General features: G+C 39.9%; 1 protein-coding gene across 7 annotated transcripts in view; it reads left to right on the forward strand.

Annotated features, from left to right (window-relative positions):
• The window catches only part of PRORP (protein only RNase P catalytic subunit), a 132,185-nt gene that overhangs the window by 308 nt on the left and 113,340 nt on the right, over positions 1 to 18,537 (forward strand). For 2 of the 7 annotated variants that reach the window (XM_032621548.1, XM_032621553.1), the window contains exons 2-4: positions 647 to 1,925; positions 3,650 to 3,697; positions 4,179 to 4,311. In XM_032621548.1, the coding sequence (XP_032477439.1) occupies positions 940 to 1,925; positions 3,650 to 3,697; positions 4,179 to 4,311 (1,167 nt within the window). In that variant the 5' untranslated portion in view covers positions 647 to 939. Of the gene's footprint in view, positions 1 to 111; positions 163 to 187; positions 364 to 646; positions 1,926 to 3,649; positions 3,698 to 4,178; positions 4,312 to 18,537 lie in introns of those variants that run through there. The other 5 variants (XM_032621552.1, XM_032621551.1, XM_032621554.1 and 2 more) reach the window with 5 other exon arrangements.

Genomic DNA, 18,537 nt, shown 5'->3' on the forward strand with positions numbered 1-18,537 from the left:
TGTGCGCCACGTGATCCCGGAAGTCCTTTGGCTCTTCCGGTTCGAGGGAAGAGCTTTCTAATTTCAGTTTCTTTTCATTGTTCATGGCGGATATCTGGAAGCCCTAAAGTCTCCCTGAATGTAGTAGGCGCCTTCAGCAGCCGCTTGTGCCCTCTCTTGCAAGTAAAAGATTCAGAGTCACCTTTTTCTTGCCGCTAGGCCGGGCGGAAGGCCTGCTTCTGGCTCAGTCAGGCCTCCGCGGCCACGACGTCGCGGTGCATTGTGGGCGGAGTAGTTTCCGCCGCGTTTATGGTTGTATGGTACGTGAGTGCTGCGGTGAGTGGTTGAATCAAGTGAACTTCGTTTGTGATAGATCCGTACACAGTAGGTGGTGCACTTGTGGACCTCCCTTCCTTACTAATATCGTTGGCTCGGCTCAGCTCTCTGCCCCTTCCCCACTCCCATTTCCTTATTTGACGACTTTGGCGGCCACGGCCCCTAGACTCGGGCTTTCGCCTCTGTCCTGGCTGCCGGTGGGTCTGGGGTAGGGGGCTTCCGACTTTTCGCCCCTTCTGCAGCCTGGCTCCCGTGGGATACGGCCCCTTTTCAAGGAAAGTTGTGATCCACGTGAGTCAACTGGCTGGTCTTCTTTGTGCATTTTCCTCAGGTTCGCGGACTGGAATATAACAGGCACCAGAGGATTCCATCTCGGTCCCCTCGTCCTGGAACTTGCGACCAAGGTTGGATGTCCCCATATCCTTGTTTAATGGAGAGAACTCAACTAAGCTTCGTTGCTGCTAGCCCCAAAAGCATTTGATTTGTCTGTGAGAAGCTGAAAATCATCTTTTAGAAAGTTGCGCTTCGATCTCCGCTCCCTACCCCCAAATCCCTTAATTATGCTGTAGAAGTTGGGGCTTTTTGAACATCTCTCTCACAATCTGGTGCTGATTTAACTGCATAATGACTTTCTATTTCACTGGTATTCGAAGCTTTCCTAAACTTTGGAAGAGCAACCCATACCTTGGGCTAGGCCCAGGTCACTCTTCTCTCTCTGTCTTTCTTAAAGACTGTTATGGCATCAAGAACCAAGAGAAGTGGTTTTCTCTTAAAACGGTGTGTCCACAAAATACCAAAGCAATGAATCTGCTGGTTGCCAAAGCCAGATATGTCAGGAAAAAAGATGAGGGCAGTAGTAAGCAAGTTTCTGCTGATTCTCACATGTTTGCAGCTGGAGCGGCTAAGAAGAGATCACAGATGAATCCTCTGAGTAAAGAGCATGTCTTGCCACCTGTGAAGAACATTTTTCAACTCCCGACAAAACCTTTGAATTCAGAGGAGTGGGATAAACTGAAGGAAGATTTCAAAGAAAAGGCTAACTTTGAAAATTGGATCATTTCACAGATGATTAAATGCCATAGCTCTGTCGATGTGGCCAAATCTGTGCTGGCCTGGGTAGCTGCAAAAAACAATGGTATTGTAGGCTATGATTTGCTGGTCAAGTATTTGTATCTCTGCGTTTTTCATAAGCAGACGTCAGAAATTATTGATGTCTATGAAATCATGAAAGCCAGATACAAGCGTTTAGAATCTGGAGCGTACACTCTTCTCATCCGGGGATTAATCCATACAGACAGATGGAGAGAGGCCTTGCTGCTGTTAGAGGACATCAAAAAAGTCATGATTCCTTCAAAAAAGAACTATAATGACTGTATCCAGGGAGCCCTCTTTCATCAAGATGTAAATGTAGCTTGGAATTTGTATCAGGAGTTGTTAGGTCATGATATTGTTCCTATGTTGGAAACATTAAAAGCCTTCTTTGATTTTGGAAAAGACATGAAAGGTGATCAGTATTCAAACAAACTGCAAGACATTCTTTTGTATCTAAGAAATAATCAGCTGTATCCTGGGGAGTCATTTGCACACAGTATAAAAACATGGTTTGAAAGGTAATTTTGATTTTTGTTTATATGTATATTTTTATTTTAATACCGTTACCTAAAACTAGCCTCCTCTTTTTTTTTTATTAGTTGCTGAGAATTACTCTAGTGAGATTATACTTTCTCTGTCTCTTAGTAAGATTGTTTCCCCTTTAAGACAAAGTTTTCTTTCCCTTTAAAAAAGTAGCAGCGTAAATAAGTTGTGCTAATCTCTACTCATCACATAAAAGGGAAATTATAGAACACTTGTTTTTATGTATTTTTTCCTTTTAGAAGGATCATTTGTTTTCTGAGGTGTCTAGTATGATGTGAATATTTTCAAATAGCACTTGTGGCTGGAGTTCATAGCAAGAAAACTGGAGCTGTCTTTGGGTCATATTAGTATTTTCAGAAGTTCTTCTGAAACCTAGTGACTAGTATGATGTGCACATATATATTCTGTTTAATCTATGCATTTCACCAGCTTGAATAGTTAGAGGGGAGAGAGGAATCCTGCTCAAACCTGATATGTGTTAAAGAAGAAAATCTTTATCCTTCCTGTTTTTGACCATACCATCATTTGAGTGCTCTCTCCAAGGCTGTCTTTTGCTTTCCCTTTGCTTTTATTTATGTTACTGGCTGTGTGTGTGCTGATTTATTGCTTCAGTCTTTTGTTCTCTTATTTCTTTACCACTAATTGGCTTCAGGCTCTTTCCTACAGATTCATTCCTTTTGTCTCTATTTTTCTCTTGCTTTTCTACTATATATTATCTTTACAGAGCTTTGAAGTAGCAATCATGCTTAATTATCTTTCTTAACACATTTATTGAATATCCACAGAGGAGCTAAGTTGTGAAAATCTTGGAATGGGAAGGATTTTGGATTTTAATCTTATCAAGAGTGCTGGTCTTAGAGTACTTTTTAAAAAGTAACTGCCAAAACAGTGAGAAAATAAGATTAGAGAGGAATTAAGATTTGAAACAGGGAGATCTGTTTGGAGGCAATTGTAGGTTTGAATGAGGGATGATGAGATCTTGAATTAAGAACTGGGAAAGGAGAGAAGTCAGTAGAATCAATAGGAATGGATGGAATTATCTGTAAGAGGAAAGAAGAAAGGATAAGTTGATTGAGCAAGTAAACCAATAAGTAGTTTTGAATGCCTCCAACTTTAGGCTTAGCACTGTGCATGATCTGTGATGTAAGATCTATTATAATGGCATTCACGACCTAATTGGGAATACAATAGTAGACAGTTATCTCAGAGTGGTGTATAAAATGATAGTGTAAGAGAAGAAATTACTCTGGGCCAGGAACAATCTCTGGCAGCTTTATGGAGAAAGAGTAAAATTTTTTTTTTTTTGTCTGGGCAGTTCGTCACGCGGGATCAGGACCCGCGCCCCCTGCATTGGGAGGGCAGAGTCTTAACCTCTGGACCACCAGGGAAGTCCCTAGAGTTGAGTTTTGATTTAGAGGTCTGGGCTGCTTTCTGGGCAGGTCCTGTGAAGACAGATTTCGAGTTAAAGATGAGGGTCAGATGATGAGAGAAGCAAAGGGAAGGAGATCCAGAGTAGAGTACCATCGGTTACTTAGCCCCATCACAGTATTAGGAACCACTCTTCTAATTGAACCATTCTAGGGAAGTATCCAGAACTTCTCAGAGCTCTTTCCTACGGGTTTTGTAAATACAACGAATATCTTTCTGTTCAGTAGGGATTTGACCCTCTGGTGATTTGGTTTTGCAATCTTTTTTGTAGTGTTCCTGGAGAACATTGGAAAGGACAGTTCACCACAATCCAGCAAAGGTAAAAGCCAATGTTTTATTTTTAATTTGTTCGATTCAGGTTTAGTAGGTTGTTGTTACTTATTTTTAAAAAATTTAAGAATACCTTAGAAACAGGATAATTAAGTTAGGATAGCCAAGAAAAAAGTCACAGTTGTGCATTTGGAGGATTTGTAGTGCTCAAAATGTTTCTTTCAGTAGGTGCTGTGAGCCTGGTGTGACGCCTCAGAAATGTTTTTCCCTAGAGATTTGGGACCCAGTTGTGTTTTAGGAATGACTTTAAAAACTTTGTCTGGGTGCCAGCCATCTACTCTTTTGGGTTTTCTGGCACACTATTTTGTTACATTATCTGGATTACAAAAAGTGAGATGTGTATGATGATCGCAAAGGTTATAATGTTCTCTTTTTAAACTACCTTCCAATTTCCTCATGTCCTAGAATTATTCATTGTAGAAAAAGTTCTTTTCCAGGACATTATTTAACACATTTAATTGTAATTACAGTGGTCAGTGTTTGGGCTGTGGAAAAACTGTAGAGTCTATTCACCTGAGTTCAGAAGAGTATGAATTTCTCAAGGAAAAAATAATGAGGGATGTGATAGATGGAGGTGACCAGTACAAAAAGACGACACCTCAGGTGAGTCTGGAACAGGTCTTGTTGATTCCTGGGTTGCTTGTCTTGAGCAGGGGTCAACAATTTTTTTCTGTAAAAGGCCAGATAGTAAGTATTTTAGACTTTGTGGGACATGACGTCTCTGTTGCAGCTTTTCTACCCTGCTGTTGTAGTGAAAACAGCCACAGAAAATACATAAATGAATACAGTAAAACTATTCATGAAAATAAATTGTGGGCTGGATTTGGCACACTGGCCGTAGTTGCCAACCTTTAGGAGAGATTGCTTTCAACTTTCATAGAATAATTGGGTTAGACTGTCATCCATCTATTGAAGTCAATCCTATTTCATCTGCATACAAGTGCACTTAAGCCAAAAAGATAGATGCTTATTCTTTGTCTAGGTGCTTCCAGAAAACTGTTCAGTAAACTCCCATGAAAGCATTATGGTTTCACACAAGTTTTCTAGTCAAGAGAGTTTAAGGTAGCTTGACAAAATTATTTCCAAGTCTTCTTTTTATCGAATTTGATTCTTGAAGTCATTCTTAATAGCTTTATTTTGCTAATCTTCAGTGCTTTATGTGGGTTTACTAAGATTAAGTTGAAGTAAAATGCTTTTACCTTGGGGAAAGGTTATCCTTGGGGAAAGGCTGCCTATCATCTCACTGAATGCTTTTTCTTCAAGATACCAAATAAAAACGAGAAGTGAAAATTGTTCTGCCTTCTCACGTTGACTTAAAATTATCAGAAAATGCCCCTACTAGGAAGACTTTTAATCCTCAGAATAAAGTCAGAATCTGGTCCGTGAAAACATTATCTTCATTTTATGGAATACCTTTTAGCTGACTTTATTGATAAAATTATAGTTAACATTTATTAAATGATCCTAAGAGCTTTATATTCACTATCTTATATCTTATTTAACCCTTACACTACCCTATAAGATACTATCTTATTTCTGTATTACGGATAGAGTGATTGAGACTTCGGGAGGTTAAATATACCCTAGGACACTCCACTAATAAAATCAAGGTCAGACCGACCCCAAAACTTCTGCCTTTATACTCTGCTGCCTCTCATTGAATGAAAATTCAATTCGTAGTTCTGTATGTACTTGACAGCTGACTGGCTGTAGCAGCTCTTAATGCCTTAGGAATTTCTGCCAGCTAAAATGATTTCAACAAATTTCCTTTCTCTCATCCAATATCTGCTGAACACTTAATGTTTATCTTTGGAAGCAGGCATTAAGATAGATTCAGGGTTGTGTAGATCATGCTGTTTGCTACCAAAGACTTTACATTTCTTTTGTGGGCTAATTGAACATTCTTCCCATCCTCCAACTTTTTATTTAATAAAATTTTCAACCTAAAGAAAAAGTTAAAAAATAGCACAACGGACACCTACATACTCTTTGTCAGAGTAACCAGTTATTATTCCACATATGCTTTCTGTCTCTATTTGTCTTTTTTTTTTTTGCGGTACGCGGGCCTCTCACTGTTGTGGCCTCTCCTGTTGCGGTGCACAGGCTCTGGACACACAGGCTCAGCGGCCTTGGCTCACGGGCCCAGCCGCTCCGTGGCATGTGGGATCTTCCCGGACTGGGGCACGAACCCGTGTCCCCTGCATCGGCAGGCGGATTCTGAACCACTGCGCCACCAGGGAAGTCCTCTATATGTGTTTTTATGAACCATTTGAAAGTGAGTTGGTAGACATGTTACCTTAAATATCTCAGCATGTATCTTCTTTTTTTGTTTGTTTTTGGCCGTGCCGCTCACCTTGCGAGATCTCAGTTTCCCGACCAGGGATTGAACCCGGGCCACAGCAGTGAAAGCCTGGAGTCCTAACTACTGGACCACCAGGGAACTCCCTGTGTCTAAGAATAAGAACATTCTATGTAATTAAATGCTATTATCACATTTAAGACCCTTCACATTAATTCATTGTCATTTAATAAAAACTGCATATTCAAAATTTCCCAGCTGTTCCTCCAAAATGTATTTTATAACTTTTTTCTTCTGACCCAGGACTGAATCAAGATTCACTCATTGCTTTTGGTTGTTATATCTCTCTAAATCCAGAGCAGCGCCTCCCCCGCAACCCCGCCTTTTTTTGTTTTTATGACATTGATTTTTTTTGAAAAGTCTGGGTGGTTTGTCTTGTTCAGGGCTTCTCAAACTTTGTACCTCAGAGTCCCTTGAGGATCTGTTTAAAATGCAAATTATGACTCACTTGTCCAGAGTGGGGTCTGAGATTCTATATTTCGAACAAGCTCCCAGGTGATGGGATTCTGGTCTTTGGACCACTTTTGACTAGCAAGACTGTGGACTAATTGTCTGATGGCTTTCTCTTCATTAATTCAGTGTAAAAGCTTTTGGGGTATGTTACACAGGCAATGCTGTGTGCTTCTTACTGCATCACAGCAGTCACATAATACCAGGTTGCTCTCTGTTGCTGATGCTAAGTTTCATCACTCGATTAAGAGGGTGACTGCCAGATGTCTCCACTGTAAAGGTGCATTTTTTTCCTTTATAATTTCCCTTTGTAATTTTTTAATTAAAAATTAAGTAATCTGTGGAGTAATACTTCAAGACTATGCAGATATCCTGTCACCCATTAACTCTTCACCCAGTGTTTTTCACATGACGGAGATGAGCTCTGCCTTCGGAATGGTGCAAAGTGATGATTTTCTAGTTCTTTTTTTTTTTTTTAAGATGAACTGTGTTAGACTCCATTACCGTCATTATTCTTTTTGATGCTCAAATTGTCCCAAATTTGGCCTGTGGGAACCCCTGCCAAGCCAGCTTCTGTGTGTCTTTGATATCCTCCTAGCAAACCCGCCCCCCAATCAGTTTTTGAGCATCTCTGTGCTCTCTGGCGCAAGATGTCCCAGGTTTTCACCTTGAATTGCTCCTGCCCCAGTCATGGAATCACTAGTTGAATACTTTTGTTTAAGACTCTTAATGGCTAAACATTGCCATAATTTCTTCTTAATGATTCCTTCTGACTATAATTCTAGACTAATAGAAGGAAGATTTGTTAGTTTTCTCTGCTGACAAAGATTTAGAACCCAGAGCAAACCTTCTCCTCGGAGAATGTTATACTGCAGGAGGAGTTTCAGGCTCCAGACTGGTGAGAATAACAAAGAGTAGTCATACATTTAATTAACCATAATTCACAAAGCAACTGAATATATTCACAGAAGGATTGGGACATTTTATGACAAGGGAAATTGTCTCCTTTTCTCTTTCCAGGTGTTCTCCCCTTTCCTCGCTGCAGCTCTCCAATTCTGTATCCCATTTTTTTGTCATCTGCCTTTCACCTTTAAGCTATTGATTTAACATAATAACATTGCGACCATTTATGGAATGATTACCCTATTGTCAGGCACTTCTAGGCCTGTTACACTCACAGCACTCAACAATCTTGCAAGGATATCACCAATTTGAAGATGGGGAAGCTCAGGATGAGAACCATATCCGTGGTTAACAGGCAGTGAAAGAAGGCTTATGGCTGGATTGGTTCAGGGTTTAGCTTTGGTAATATTGGTGAAGCAGAAGGGGCAGAGATGGATCCAGAGCATTTCTGGTAGATTGAAGTAGAACCAACTCTTTTTGGGACTAGAGGAAACAAATTAAGAATAGTGGATAAGTTAAGTGTGTAGGTACAGAAAAGAGTTTTTCTCTGAAGAGCCGGAGAATTTTCAAATTGGTCATTTGAAAGTGAGAGAATGTTTGATAGTCTGAGAGAGCTTAAGGACAATTTTAAGCCTTGGAAATTTGGATTATTTGTGGGAGAACTGAGGAGAGTATCTCTGGGTGGTGCTGAAGTCCCAACAACTACACTTGTAAGGGCATTGATCTGTGAGCCATTTTCAGCAGTCCCGGGCCATCTAGGTAGAGAGAAGGCAGCTGGATGGGATGGGATGAGATTTTGCTAGGGTGGTACTGTCGAGGGAAAAGGGAAGACAGGAGTTGAGGGTGTAGGTGAGAGGGTGGCTTAATTAACGGACCATGAGATCAAGGTTAGTAGAAGGAAGTAAAGATGGGTAGGAGCTCACAGATTAGGAGACAAGGGAGATAAAAGTGGACCGGAATCTCAGTGAGGTTGGAGAGCAAGCATAAAGGGAGTGAGAGTGATTAGTGTCTATTAGCGATTCGATTTGAGAGACTGAGGGCTCTGGAGTGGTGACAAAATCCAGAGTATGAGAGTTAAGCAGATGAAGAAACTGAGAGCCTAAATTGCTAGGTGGTCATCCACAGAGCTAATTAGAGTGTCCATATGATAATTTTTAAAAATAATAACTGCAACCACATTATGGAATGCTCACCAACTGCCAGGCTGGTGATGAAGTCTGTGAGTCCGGTGCCAAATTCTTAATAACCGTACAGATGCCTGGGACAACACAAGGTGATAGCAAAGAGGAGTCAGCAAACTATGGCCCACAGACCAAGTCCACCCTTCCACTTTTTTTTTTTTAATATTTATTTATTGATTTATTTTGGCTGTGCTGGGCCTTAGCTGCGGCATGTGGGATCTTTGTTGCAACATGCGGGATCTTTTAGTTGCAGCATGCGGACTTCTTAGTTGTGGCATATGGGCTCTTAGTTGTGGTGTGCATGCAGGATCTAGTTCACTGACCAGGGATTGAACCCAGGCCCCCTGCATTGGGAGTGTGGAGTCTTACCTGCTGGACCACCAGGGAAGTCCCTCTACCAATTGTTTTTGTAAATAAAGTTTTATTGGAACACAGCTACAGTCACTCATTTATATTCGGGCATACCTCGTTTTATTGCACTTTGCTTTATTGCGTTTTTTTAAGAAATTGAAGGTTTGTGGCAGCAATGCGTCGAGCAAGTCTATCGGCGCCATTTTTCCAACAGCATTTGCTCACTTTGTGTCTCTGACACATTTTGGTAATTCATGCAATATTTCAAACTTTTTCATTATTATTGTATTTGTTATGGTCATTCATGATCAGTGGTCTTAGATGTTACTATTGCAAAAAGATGATGACTCACTGAAGGCTTAGATGATGGTTAGGATTTTTTAACTAAGGTATGTACATTTTTTAAAGATATAATGCTATTGCACACTTAATAGACTACAGTATAATGTAAACATAACTTTTAAAACAATTTTTATTGGAGTATAGTTGATATACAATGTTGTGTTACTTTTTGCTGTACAGCAAAGTGAATCAGTTATACATATACATATATCCACTCTTTTTTAGATTCTTTCCCCATATAGGTCATCACAGAGTATTGTTTTTTGTTTTGTTTTGTTTTTTTTCTTTTTGACCACACTGCGCAGCATGTGGGATCTTAGTTTCCCGACCAGGAATCGAACCCATGCCCCCTGCAGTGGAGCGTGGAGTCTTAACTACTGGACTGCCTGGGAAGTCCCATTACAGAGTATTGAGTAGAGTTCGCTGTGCTATATAGTAGGTCCTTATTAGTTATCTATTTTATATATAGTAGTGTATATATGTCGATTCCAATCTCCCAATTTATCCCTCTCTCCTTTCCCCCCTGGTAACCATAAGATTGTTTTCTACATCTGTAACTCTATTTCTGTTTTGTAAATAAGTTCATTTGTACCATTTTTTTAGATTCCACAAACATAACTTTTTACATGCACTGGGAAACCAAAAAATTTGTATGACTCTCTTTATTGTGATATTTGCTTTATTGTGGTGGTCTGGAACTGAACCAAACATGTATGCCTGTCTTGTCTGTGGCTTCTTTTGCCCCGCAGAGTTGGGTAGGTACAAAAGAGACCATGGGCCTGCGAAACCTAAACTATTTACCATCTGGCCCTTTACAGAAAACAATTTGCTGACCCCTGGTATATATAAGCCTCAGTTGCGGTGGAGAAGTAACAACTTTGAAGGCGCAGTGGGGACTAGGAAAAGGTCTCTCCTTTCCCCTCAGTCCTATAGCATGCTTTGAGAGAATGAGCAGATACCACTTCAGAACTAAGTAAGGGGACTTCCCTGGTGGTCCAGTGGTAAATAATCTGCCTTACAATGCAGGGGATGCAGATTTGATCCCTGATCAGGGAACTAAGATCCCACATGCTGGGGGGCAACTAAGCTCGCATGCCTCAACTAGAGAGCTTGCATGCCGCAAACTACAGAGCCCACACGCTCTGGAACTTGCACGCCACAACTACAGAGCCCATGCGGTCCTGGAGCCTGCGCACCACAACCAGAGAGAGAAAACCCGCATGCCACAACTAGAGAGGAGCCCACACACACGCCGCAACGGAAGATCCCTCATGGCTCAAGGAAGATCCTGTGTGCCGCAACTAAGATGTGACGCAGTCAAAAATAAATAAAATAAATAAATAATAAATAAATCTTAAAAAAAAAAAAAAAAACTAAGTAAGGAGTCATTGATGATCTTAGGAACAGCAGTGTCAATAGTACACCGAGGGCCAAAGCCAGCCAGGTTATAACAACTGAGTGAACGCACATTGAGGTTAAACTCTCCTTTTGAGAAGTTTAGATGAAAACAGGAGGAAGGCAATGGGATAGTGGTGACTAGAGTTTGGTAGAGGTCAAGGGATGGTTTAGGGAGATGGGAGAGATGTGCATGTTCATAAGGTGAAGAAAGGGTTGTCAGTAAAGATAAAAATGTTGAATAAGCAGGACAAGTAGTAGAGAATGCATTACTGATGAGCAAGGTTCAAAAGTAGGAGGGGTTGCCAAAAAGCACAGATGGGGAGGTTAGAAATGAAAGAAACCTCTCTGAGACTAGAAAAGAAAGAAGATGGGTGTGGATACAGATATATAGCTGGGAGGCAAGAAGGCTGAGGGTAATGACATGTGCTATGTTCAGTGGGATGCAAGGTGAGAGATGGGCATCAGTGGAGGACTAGAGAGTGAAGAAGGCTTGGGATGGTGCTTGAGAGGAATGGCAGAGATGCTAACTCGAGCAGAAGGATGTGGCAGGGAGTGGGGTGCTGAGACTTGAATCATTGAAGTTGTAGGCATCGCTCTCCATAAATACGTGGTTTAATATTTTTCCAACAGAGCATGGCTCACCCAGAGTAGTAGTGAAGACAAAATGTAGCATTGGTTCAGATTTTGGGTTTTGTTGGTTAGATGTGGCAATGTAATAGGGAGCAACGGAAGGTAGTTCTGATAGAATAGTTAACACAATCACCATGGGGCCCAAACTAGATAGGGAAGGAAATAAGGCCAGAGAGCACTTGTCTGGGAGGGCTTGGGCTCGTAGTCTCACTGTGGAGTAAAGGAGAAGGTACAGTGACAATAAAGGAATGAAAACTGGAAGGCTGAGGTCAGAGAGCAGGTGACTAAAAATTTGAGACTAAGATTTCAGAGGACAAGCCATTCTGGGCCCTGTCCAGATCCAGGGTAGGGCTCTCAGGGTGTGGCATGTGCCCCAGGGTAAGGTTCAGCTCCAGAGTGTCATTTCCCACAAATTTTTCATCTTGTGTGGTTTTTTTTGCTTACTATGTGTTAATTTGCTAGGGTGGCCATAACAAAATACCACAGACGGAGTGGTTTAACCAACAGAAATTTATTTTTGCACAGTTCCAAGAATCAAAGTATAGGCAGATTTGGTTTCTCCTGAGGTTTTTTTTCTCTCCTTGACTTGCAGATGGCCCCCCTCTTGGTTTGTCCTCACAAAGACTTCCCCTGTGCTCAGGCATCTACAGGTGTCTCTTTGTGTGTCCAAATTTCTTTTTCACATGAGAACACCAGTCAGATTGGATTAGGGCCCATCCTTATAATCTCATTTTACCTTAATCACCTCTTTAAAGGCCTTATCTTCAAATACAGTCACATTGAGAGGTACTAAGGGTTAGAACTTCAACATACAAATTCTGAGGAGGCCACAGTTCAGTCTGTAACACCATTCATTGCAAATATGTATTAAAACTATATTGTGTTCAGCATTTTAAGTTATTTTGTACTGGGAACAAACAGCTGGAACTTCTTTCAATATTACTTTTTAAAGCTTGTTTATAATTTGGGAATGTGAGGTATAAACCAAGGAGTAAGTACTAATCCATGTTGAGTTTGTCTACTTAAGAAAAATGTATGATTTCAACTCACCTCCATAAGCATCTAAAAAGAGCATTATCAAAATTGTTTCAGGCTTATATGTTTTTACCAAGTAGTACGCTTTTGTTCAAAACAAAATAAATGAGATGGCACCCTTTAATGAAATGGTTCTCAGCCTCAGCTGCTTGTTATAATAGTTCAGGGGATGTTTAAAAATTACTGATGCTCAGACCCCACCCCCTAGAGATTTTGGGTTAAGTGTACAGTTCAGTGGTATTAAATACATTCACATTATTGTGCAGCCGTCACCACCATCCATCCCCATAACTCTTTTCATCTTGTAAAACTGAAACTCTATTAAACAGTAACTCCTCATTCTCCCCTCCTCCCATCCTCTGGCAACCACCATTGTACTTTCTGTCATTATGGTTTTGACTACAAGTACCTCGTGTAAGTGGAATCATACAGTATTTGTCTTTTTGACTGACTTATTTCATTTAGCATAAGGTCCTCCAGGGTCATCCATGTTGTAGCGTATTACAGAATTCCCTTCCTTTTTAAGACTGAATAATATTCCATAGTATGCTTATACCACATTTTGTGTATCCATTCTTCCATCAGTGGACGCTTGGGTTGCTTCCACATTTTAGCTATTGTGAATAATGCTGTTATGAACATGGGTCTTTGAGACCCTGCTTGCAATTCTTTTGGATATATACTGAGAAGTGGAATTGCTGAATCATATGCTACATCTATTTTTAATATTCTGAGGAACCTCCATACTGTGTTCCACAGTCGCTGTATTATTTTACATTCACACCAATAGTGGGCAAGGGTTCCAATTTCTCCACATCCTTGCTAACACTAGCTGTTTTTCGTTTCTTTTTGGTAGTAGCTATCCTAATGGGTGTGAGGTGGTGTCTTATTGTAGTTTTGCTTTGCATTTCTCTAATGATTAGTGATGTTGAGCATCTTTTCGTGTACTTATTGGCCATTTGGCTGTCTTTGGAGAAATGTCCATTCAAGTCCTTTGCCCATTTCTGAATGGGGCTTGGGGTTTTTGTTGTTGAGTTTTCTCTATATTTCGATGTTTTTCCCTATATATGATTTGCAAATATTTTCTCCCATGCTGTGGGTTGCCTTTTTATTCTGTTAATAGTGTCTTTTGATGCACAAAATGTTTTAAATTATCATGAAGTCCAATTTGTTTATTTTTTCTTTTGTTTCCTATGCGTTTGGCATCATATCTAAGAAAATCATTGCCAAATCCAATGTTGTGAAGCTTTTGTTCTGTTTTTGTCTCTCAGAGTTTAATTGTTTTAGATCTTACATTTAGGTCCTGGCTCCACTTTGAGTTAATCTTTGTATATGGTATTAGGTAAGGGTCAAACTTCATTTTTTTGTGAATAGATATCCAGTTTTCTCAGCACCATTTGTTGAAAAGACTGCCCTTTCCCAATTGAATGGTCTTGGCACTCTTGTTAAAAGTCATTTTTAACATATATGAGAGGGTCTGGATTTATTTCTTTCATTGGTCTGTATGTCTTTTTATGCCAATACCACACTGTTTTAATTACTGTAGCTTGATAGTAAGTTTTGAACTCATTAAGCGTGGCTCCTCCAGTTTTGTTTTTGATTTTCCAGGATTGTTTTGGCTATTCAGGGTCCCTTGAGATTCCATTTGAATTTTGGGATGGGTTTTTCTATTTCTGCCACACACACACACAAAAAGTCATTGGGATTTTGATAGAGATTGTATTGATTCTGTAGATTGCTTTGGGTAATGTTGACATTTTAACAGTATTGAGTCTTCTGATTCATGAACATGGGATTTATTTCCATTTATTTACTTTCAGCAGTGTTTTGTAGTTTTCATTGTACAGGTTTTTCACCTCCTTGGTTAAGTTTATTCCTAGGTATTCTTTTTGATGCTATTATAAATAGAACTGCTTCTGTAATTTTCTTTTCAGATTGTTCATTATTAGTCTATAGAAATGCAACTGATTTTTGTGTGTTGACTCTATATCCTGCTACTTTGCTAAATTGATTTATTACTTCTGACTGTGTGTGTGTGTGTGTGTGTGTGTGTGTGTGTACTTTTATGGTTTTCTCTATATAAGATCATATCATCTGCAAACAAGGACAATTTTACTTATTTTCCAATTTGGATGCCTTTTGTTATTTTTTTTTTCCCCTTGCTTAACTGCTCTGGCTAGAACTTCCATTACTGTGTTAAGTAGAAGTGGTACAAGGGGGCATCCTTGCCTTGGTCCTGATCTAGTCCTGAGGAAAAGCTTTCAGTCTTTCACCATTGAGTATGATGTTGGCTGTCGGTTTTTATATATGGCTTTTATGTTGAGTTAGTTTCCTTCTATTCCTAGTTTTTCAAGTATTTTTTGTTTTTCTGTTTGCTTTTTTAATGAGTGTCAAATGTTGTTAAATGCTTTTTCTGCATTATTTGAGATGATCATGTGTTGTTTTCCTTTGTTCTGTATATGTGGTGTATTATATTGATCAATTTTCATATATTGAACATCCTTGCATTCCAGGAATAAAGCCCACTTGGTCATGGTGAATAGTCCTTTTAATATGCTGCTGAATTTTGCTTGCTAGTATTTCGTTGAAGACTTTTACATCAGTATTTATAGTTTTCCTTTCTTGTAGTTTAAAGACACTTTAGTATCAAGTTAACGCTGGCCTCGAAGAATGAGTTGAGAAGTGTTCCCTCCTCTTTAATTTTTTGGAAAAGTTTAGGAAGGATTGGTATTTGTTCTTCTTTAAACGTTGAGTAGAATTCACCTGTGAACCATCAGGTCCAGGACTTCTTTTTGTTGGGAGATTTTAAAATTACTGATTCCCTCTCCTTACTAGTTATAGGTATATTCAAATTTTCTTTTTCTTGATGATTATACCTCTTTGTCTGCATCTCTGTGATCAGAAGCAGCAGTCTGCAATCAGAGCACAAATCCCCAATATTTGGAGGACAGGGTCCTTTTGACCACCCTGGCTCCCATAAGCTGTGAGCAGACTGCTTCAGGAACATGTGTACAGCTGCCTGCCACGTGGCTTGGGATGAGAGGTGGATAGCTATTGCTGTTCTAAGCGCTAAAACTGATTAAATTAACCACTGTTCATCATTTAAGTCTTCCCCTGGAAGTTGCAAGCCTTCAACAGACTTCAGAGTTGCAGATTGTTACAAGATCAGACAGATTCTGTCAGTGCACTGTTGTCTAGTCTGTCTAGGGAGATTGATTCCTGGTGCCATCTTCCCCTCAAATTGATGTGTTTTGACACATGTATACGCCTGTGGAACTGTCAGTGCTGTCAAGATAATGAATATATCTATCAACGTCAAAAGTTTCCTGCCACTTTATAATGACTCCCTCTTGTACCCACATACCACTCACTCTTGCCACCTCAGATAAACACCATGGGAATCATATAATATATAGTCTTTTTTTGTCTGACTTCTTTAATTCATAATTGTTTTGAGAATTCACTTATGTTTTGTGTCTCATTCATTCACTTTTATTGCTGAGTAGTATTCCATTGTGTGGCTATATCCCAGTTGTAAATTCATTCACCTGTTAATGGATGTTTGGGTTATTTCCAGTTCGGGGCTATTACAAATAAAGCTAATAACATTTTGTACAAGTCTTTGTACTTTTTTTGTTTGTTTGTTTTTGCTGTACGCGGGCCTCTTACTGTTGTGGCCTCTCCCGTTGCGGAGCACAGGCTCCGGACGCACAGGCTCAGCGGCCATGGCTCACGGGCCCAGCCGCTCCGCGGCATGTGGGATCTTCCCGGACCGGGGCACGAACCCGTGTCCTCTGCATCGGCAGGCGGACTCTCAACCACTGCGCCACCAGGGAAGCCCTGTACTTTGTGCTTTTGTATTTGTTTCCTAGGGCTGCTGTAACAAAGTACTTCAGCCTGGGTGGCTTAAAATGACAGACATTTATTCTCTCACAGTTCTGGAGGCTAGAAGTCTGAAATCAGGGTGTTGGCAGGACTGGTCTCCTTCTGATGACTCTGGGGAGATTCTTCCCTTTTCCTAGCTTCAGAAACTCCCAGCTTCTGGCAGTGCTTGGTGTTTCTTGGCTTTTAACTGCATCACTCCACTCCTCCTCCTCTTCCCTATGTGTCATCTCTTCTTATAAGGACATCAGCCGTTTGATTTAGGGCCCACTCTATCCCAGTATGACCTCATCTTAACTAATAACATTTGTGAAGATCCCCTTTTGGATAAGGTCACATTCCAGGTAGACATGAATTTTAGAGGGGACACTATTTAACCCACTACGACTTTTCTTTCTGTTGGTTACACATCTAGGAGTGGAATGGCCGTGTCTTATGGTAGGTATGTGTGTGGCTTTTTAAGAAGCTGCCAAACTGTTTTCCAAAGTGGTTGTCCCATTTTACATTTCTACCAGTAGTGTGAGGGGGTTATAGTTGCTCCACATCCTGGCCAGCACTTAACATTAAGGTCAGTCTCTTCACTTATAGCCATTCTAATGGATGTGAAGTGGTATCTCATTGTGGTCTTAATGTACATTTTCCTAATAACTAACAATGTTGAGCATCTTTTCATGTACTGAATTGCTGTCCATATATCTTCTTTGGTGAGGTGGTGTTTAGATCTTTCGCCTATTTAAAAAATTTGGTTGTTTTCTTATTATTCAGTTGTAAGAGTGACTCTAGGTACAAGTCCAGTGTCAGATATATCTTTTGCAAATATTTTGTCTCAGTCTGGCTTGCCTTTCATTTTCACAAAATAGAGATTCTGATTTAATTGCTCTGGTTTGGGGCCCAGGCATCAGGGCTTTCAAAAACTCCCAGTTGATTTTAAAGTGCAGTGGGGTCAGAACCACTGCTTCTAGTATGAGATTTTGAAGAACCCTAATGTGTGTATGACAGCTTCTTTTCTTTTTTTTTTTTTTAGATGTTGGGATAGGAGTTTATTAATTAATTAATTATTTCTGTGTTGGGTCTTCGTTTCTGTGCGAGGGCTTTCTCTAGTTGCGGCAAGGGGGGGGCCACTCTTCATCGCGGTGCGCGGGCCTCTCACTATCGCGGCCTCTCTTGTTGCGGAGCACACGCTCCAGACGTGCAGGCTCAGTAGCTGTGGCTCACGGGCCCAGTTGCTCCGCGGCATGTGGGATCCTCCCGGACCAGGGCTCGAACCCGTGTCCCCAGCATTGGCAGGAGGATTCTCAACCACTGCACCACCAGGGAAGCCCTGACAGCTTCTTTTCTACAGGATAATTTTGGGTGAAAACCTTAGTCATAGGTAAGCTGTTAGTTTTTCTGTTTTAAAACCTTAATTTACTGTGCTTAGACATCATGACCAGCAGATGGCAATAGTGTAACATGTAAAAGATTATTCTAGGTTGTAGCCAGGTCAGTCAGGTTAAAGGATTTGATGAGCTTCTTTATCTTTCTTAAACTGAAAGATATCTGTGTAATTTTTGTTTGTCAAGTTAGTTATAGTAGATAAAGAGGGGAGCTGTATATGTAAATTTTAAGTAAGTGAAGCAGAACTGCAAATATCTGTGTACTACTGATTCAACTACATGAAACTCATTGACATCAATGAAGATAAAAAAGGTGAATTTGGAGCTATGTGGACAGTGTTAGTTTAATATCAGTAAGATTTTTTTCCCTCTCATTTTCCTTCATTCTAACAATAACATTAAATTACAGCCTTTTTTTTCATATTCAGCTGTTCAGGTATGAATTTGTCCTTATTTAATCTTCTTGTTAGGGAAAATTTGAAACATATGCAAAAGTAGAGAGACTAGAATAACAAAATCCTAGCTCAATGATTATTTACTCACGGCCACTCTTATTTCATTTATACTCCCACTGTTCCTCCCTTGCCACTCAGATAATTGTAAAGCAAATCTGAGCTTAATCATTTGTCCTATAAATTGTAAATTCATTTTTAAGCAACTTTCTATCTCTTATCTTAAGAAATACTCCTTTGTAGAGTGATATTTTTCTTATAGAGTAGGAAATCCTTTAGAACAGCAATTCTCAAACGTTTTGGTCCTAAGACCCTTTTACATTCTTAACATTAAGGACTCCTGAGAGCTTTTGTTCATGTGGGATTGTACCGTTTGATAATTACTGGATTAGAAATTAAAACTGAGAAACTTGAAAAAATATATATATATTTTAAATTAATTAATTAATTTATTTTTGGTTGCGTTGGGT

Source organism: Phocoena sinus, chromosome 2 (assembly GCF_008692025.1).
Source record: "Phocoena sinus isolate mPhoSin1 chromosome 2, mPhoSin1.pri, whole genome shotgun sequence".
Classification (NCBI taxonomy): Eukaryota; Metazoa; Chordata; class Mammalia; order Artiodactyla; family Phocoenidae; genus Phocoena; species Phocoena sinus.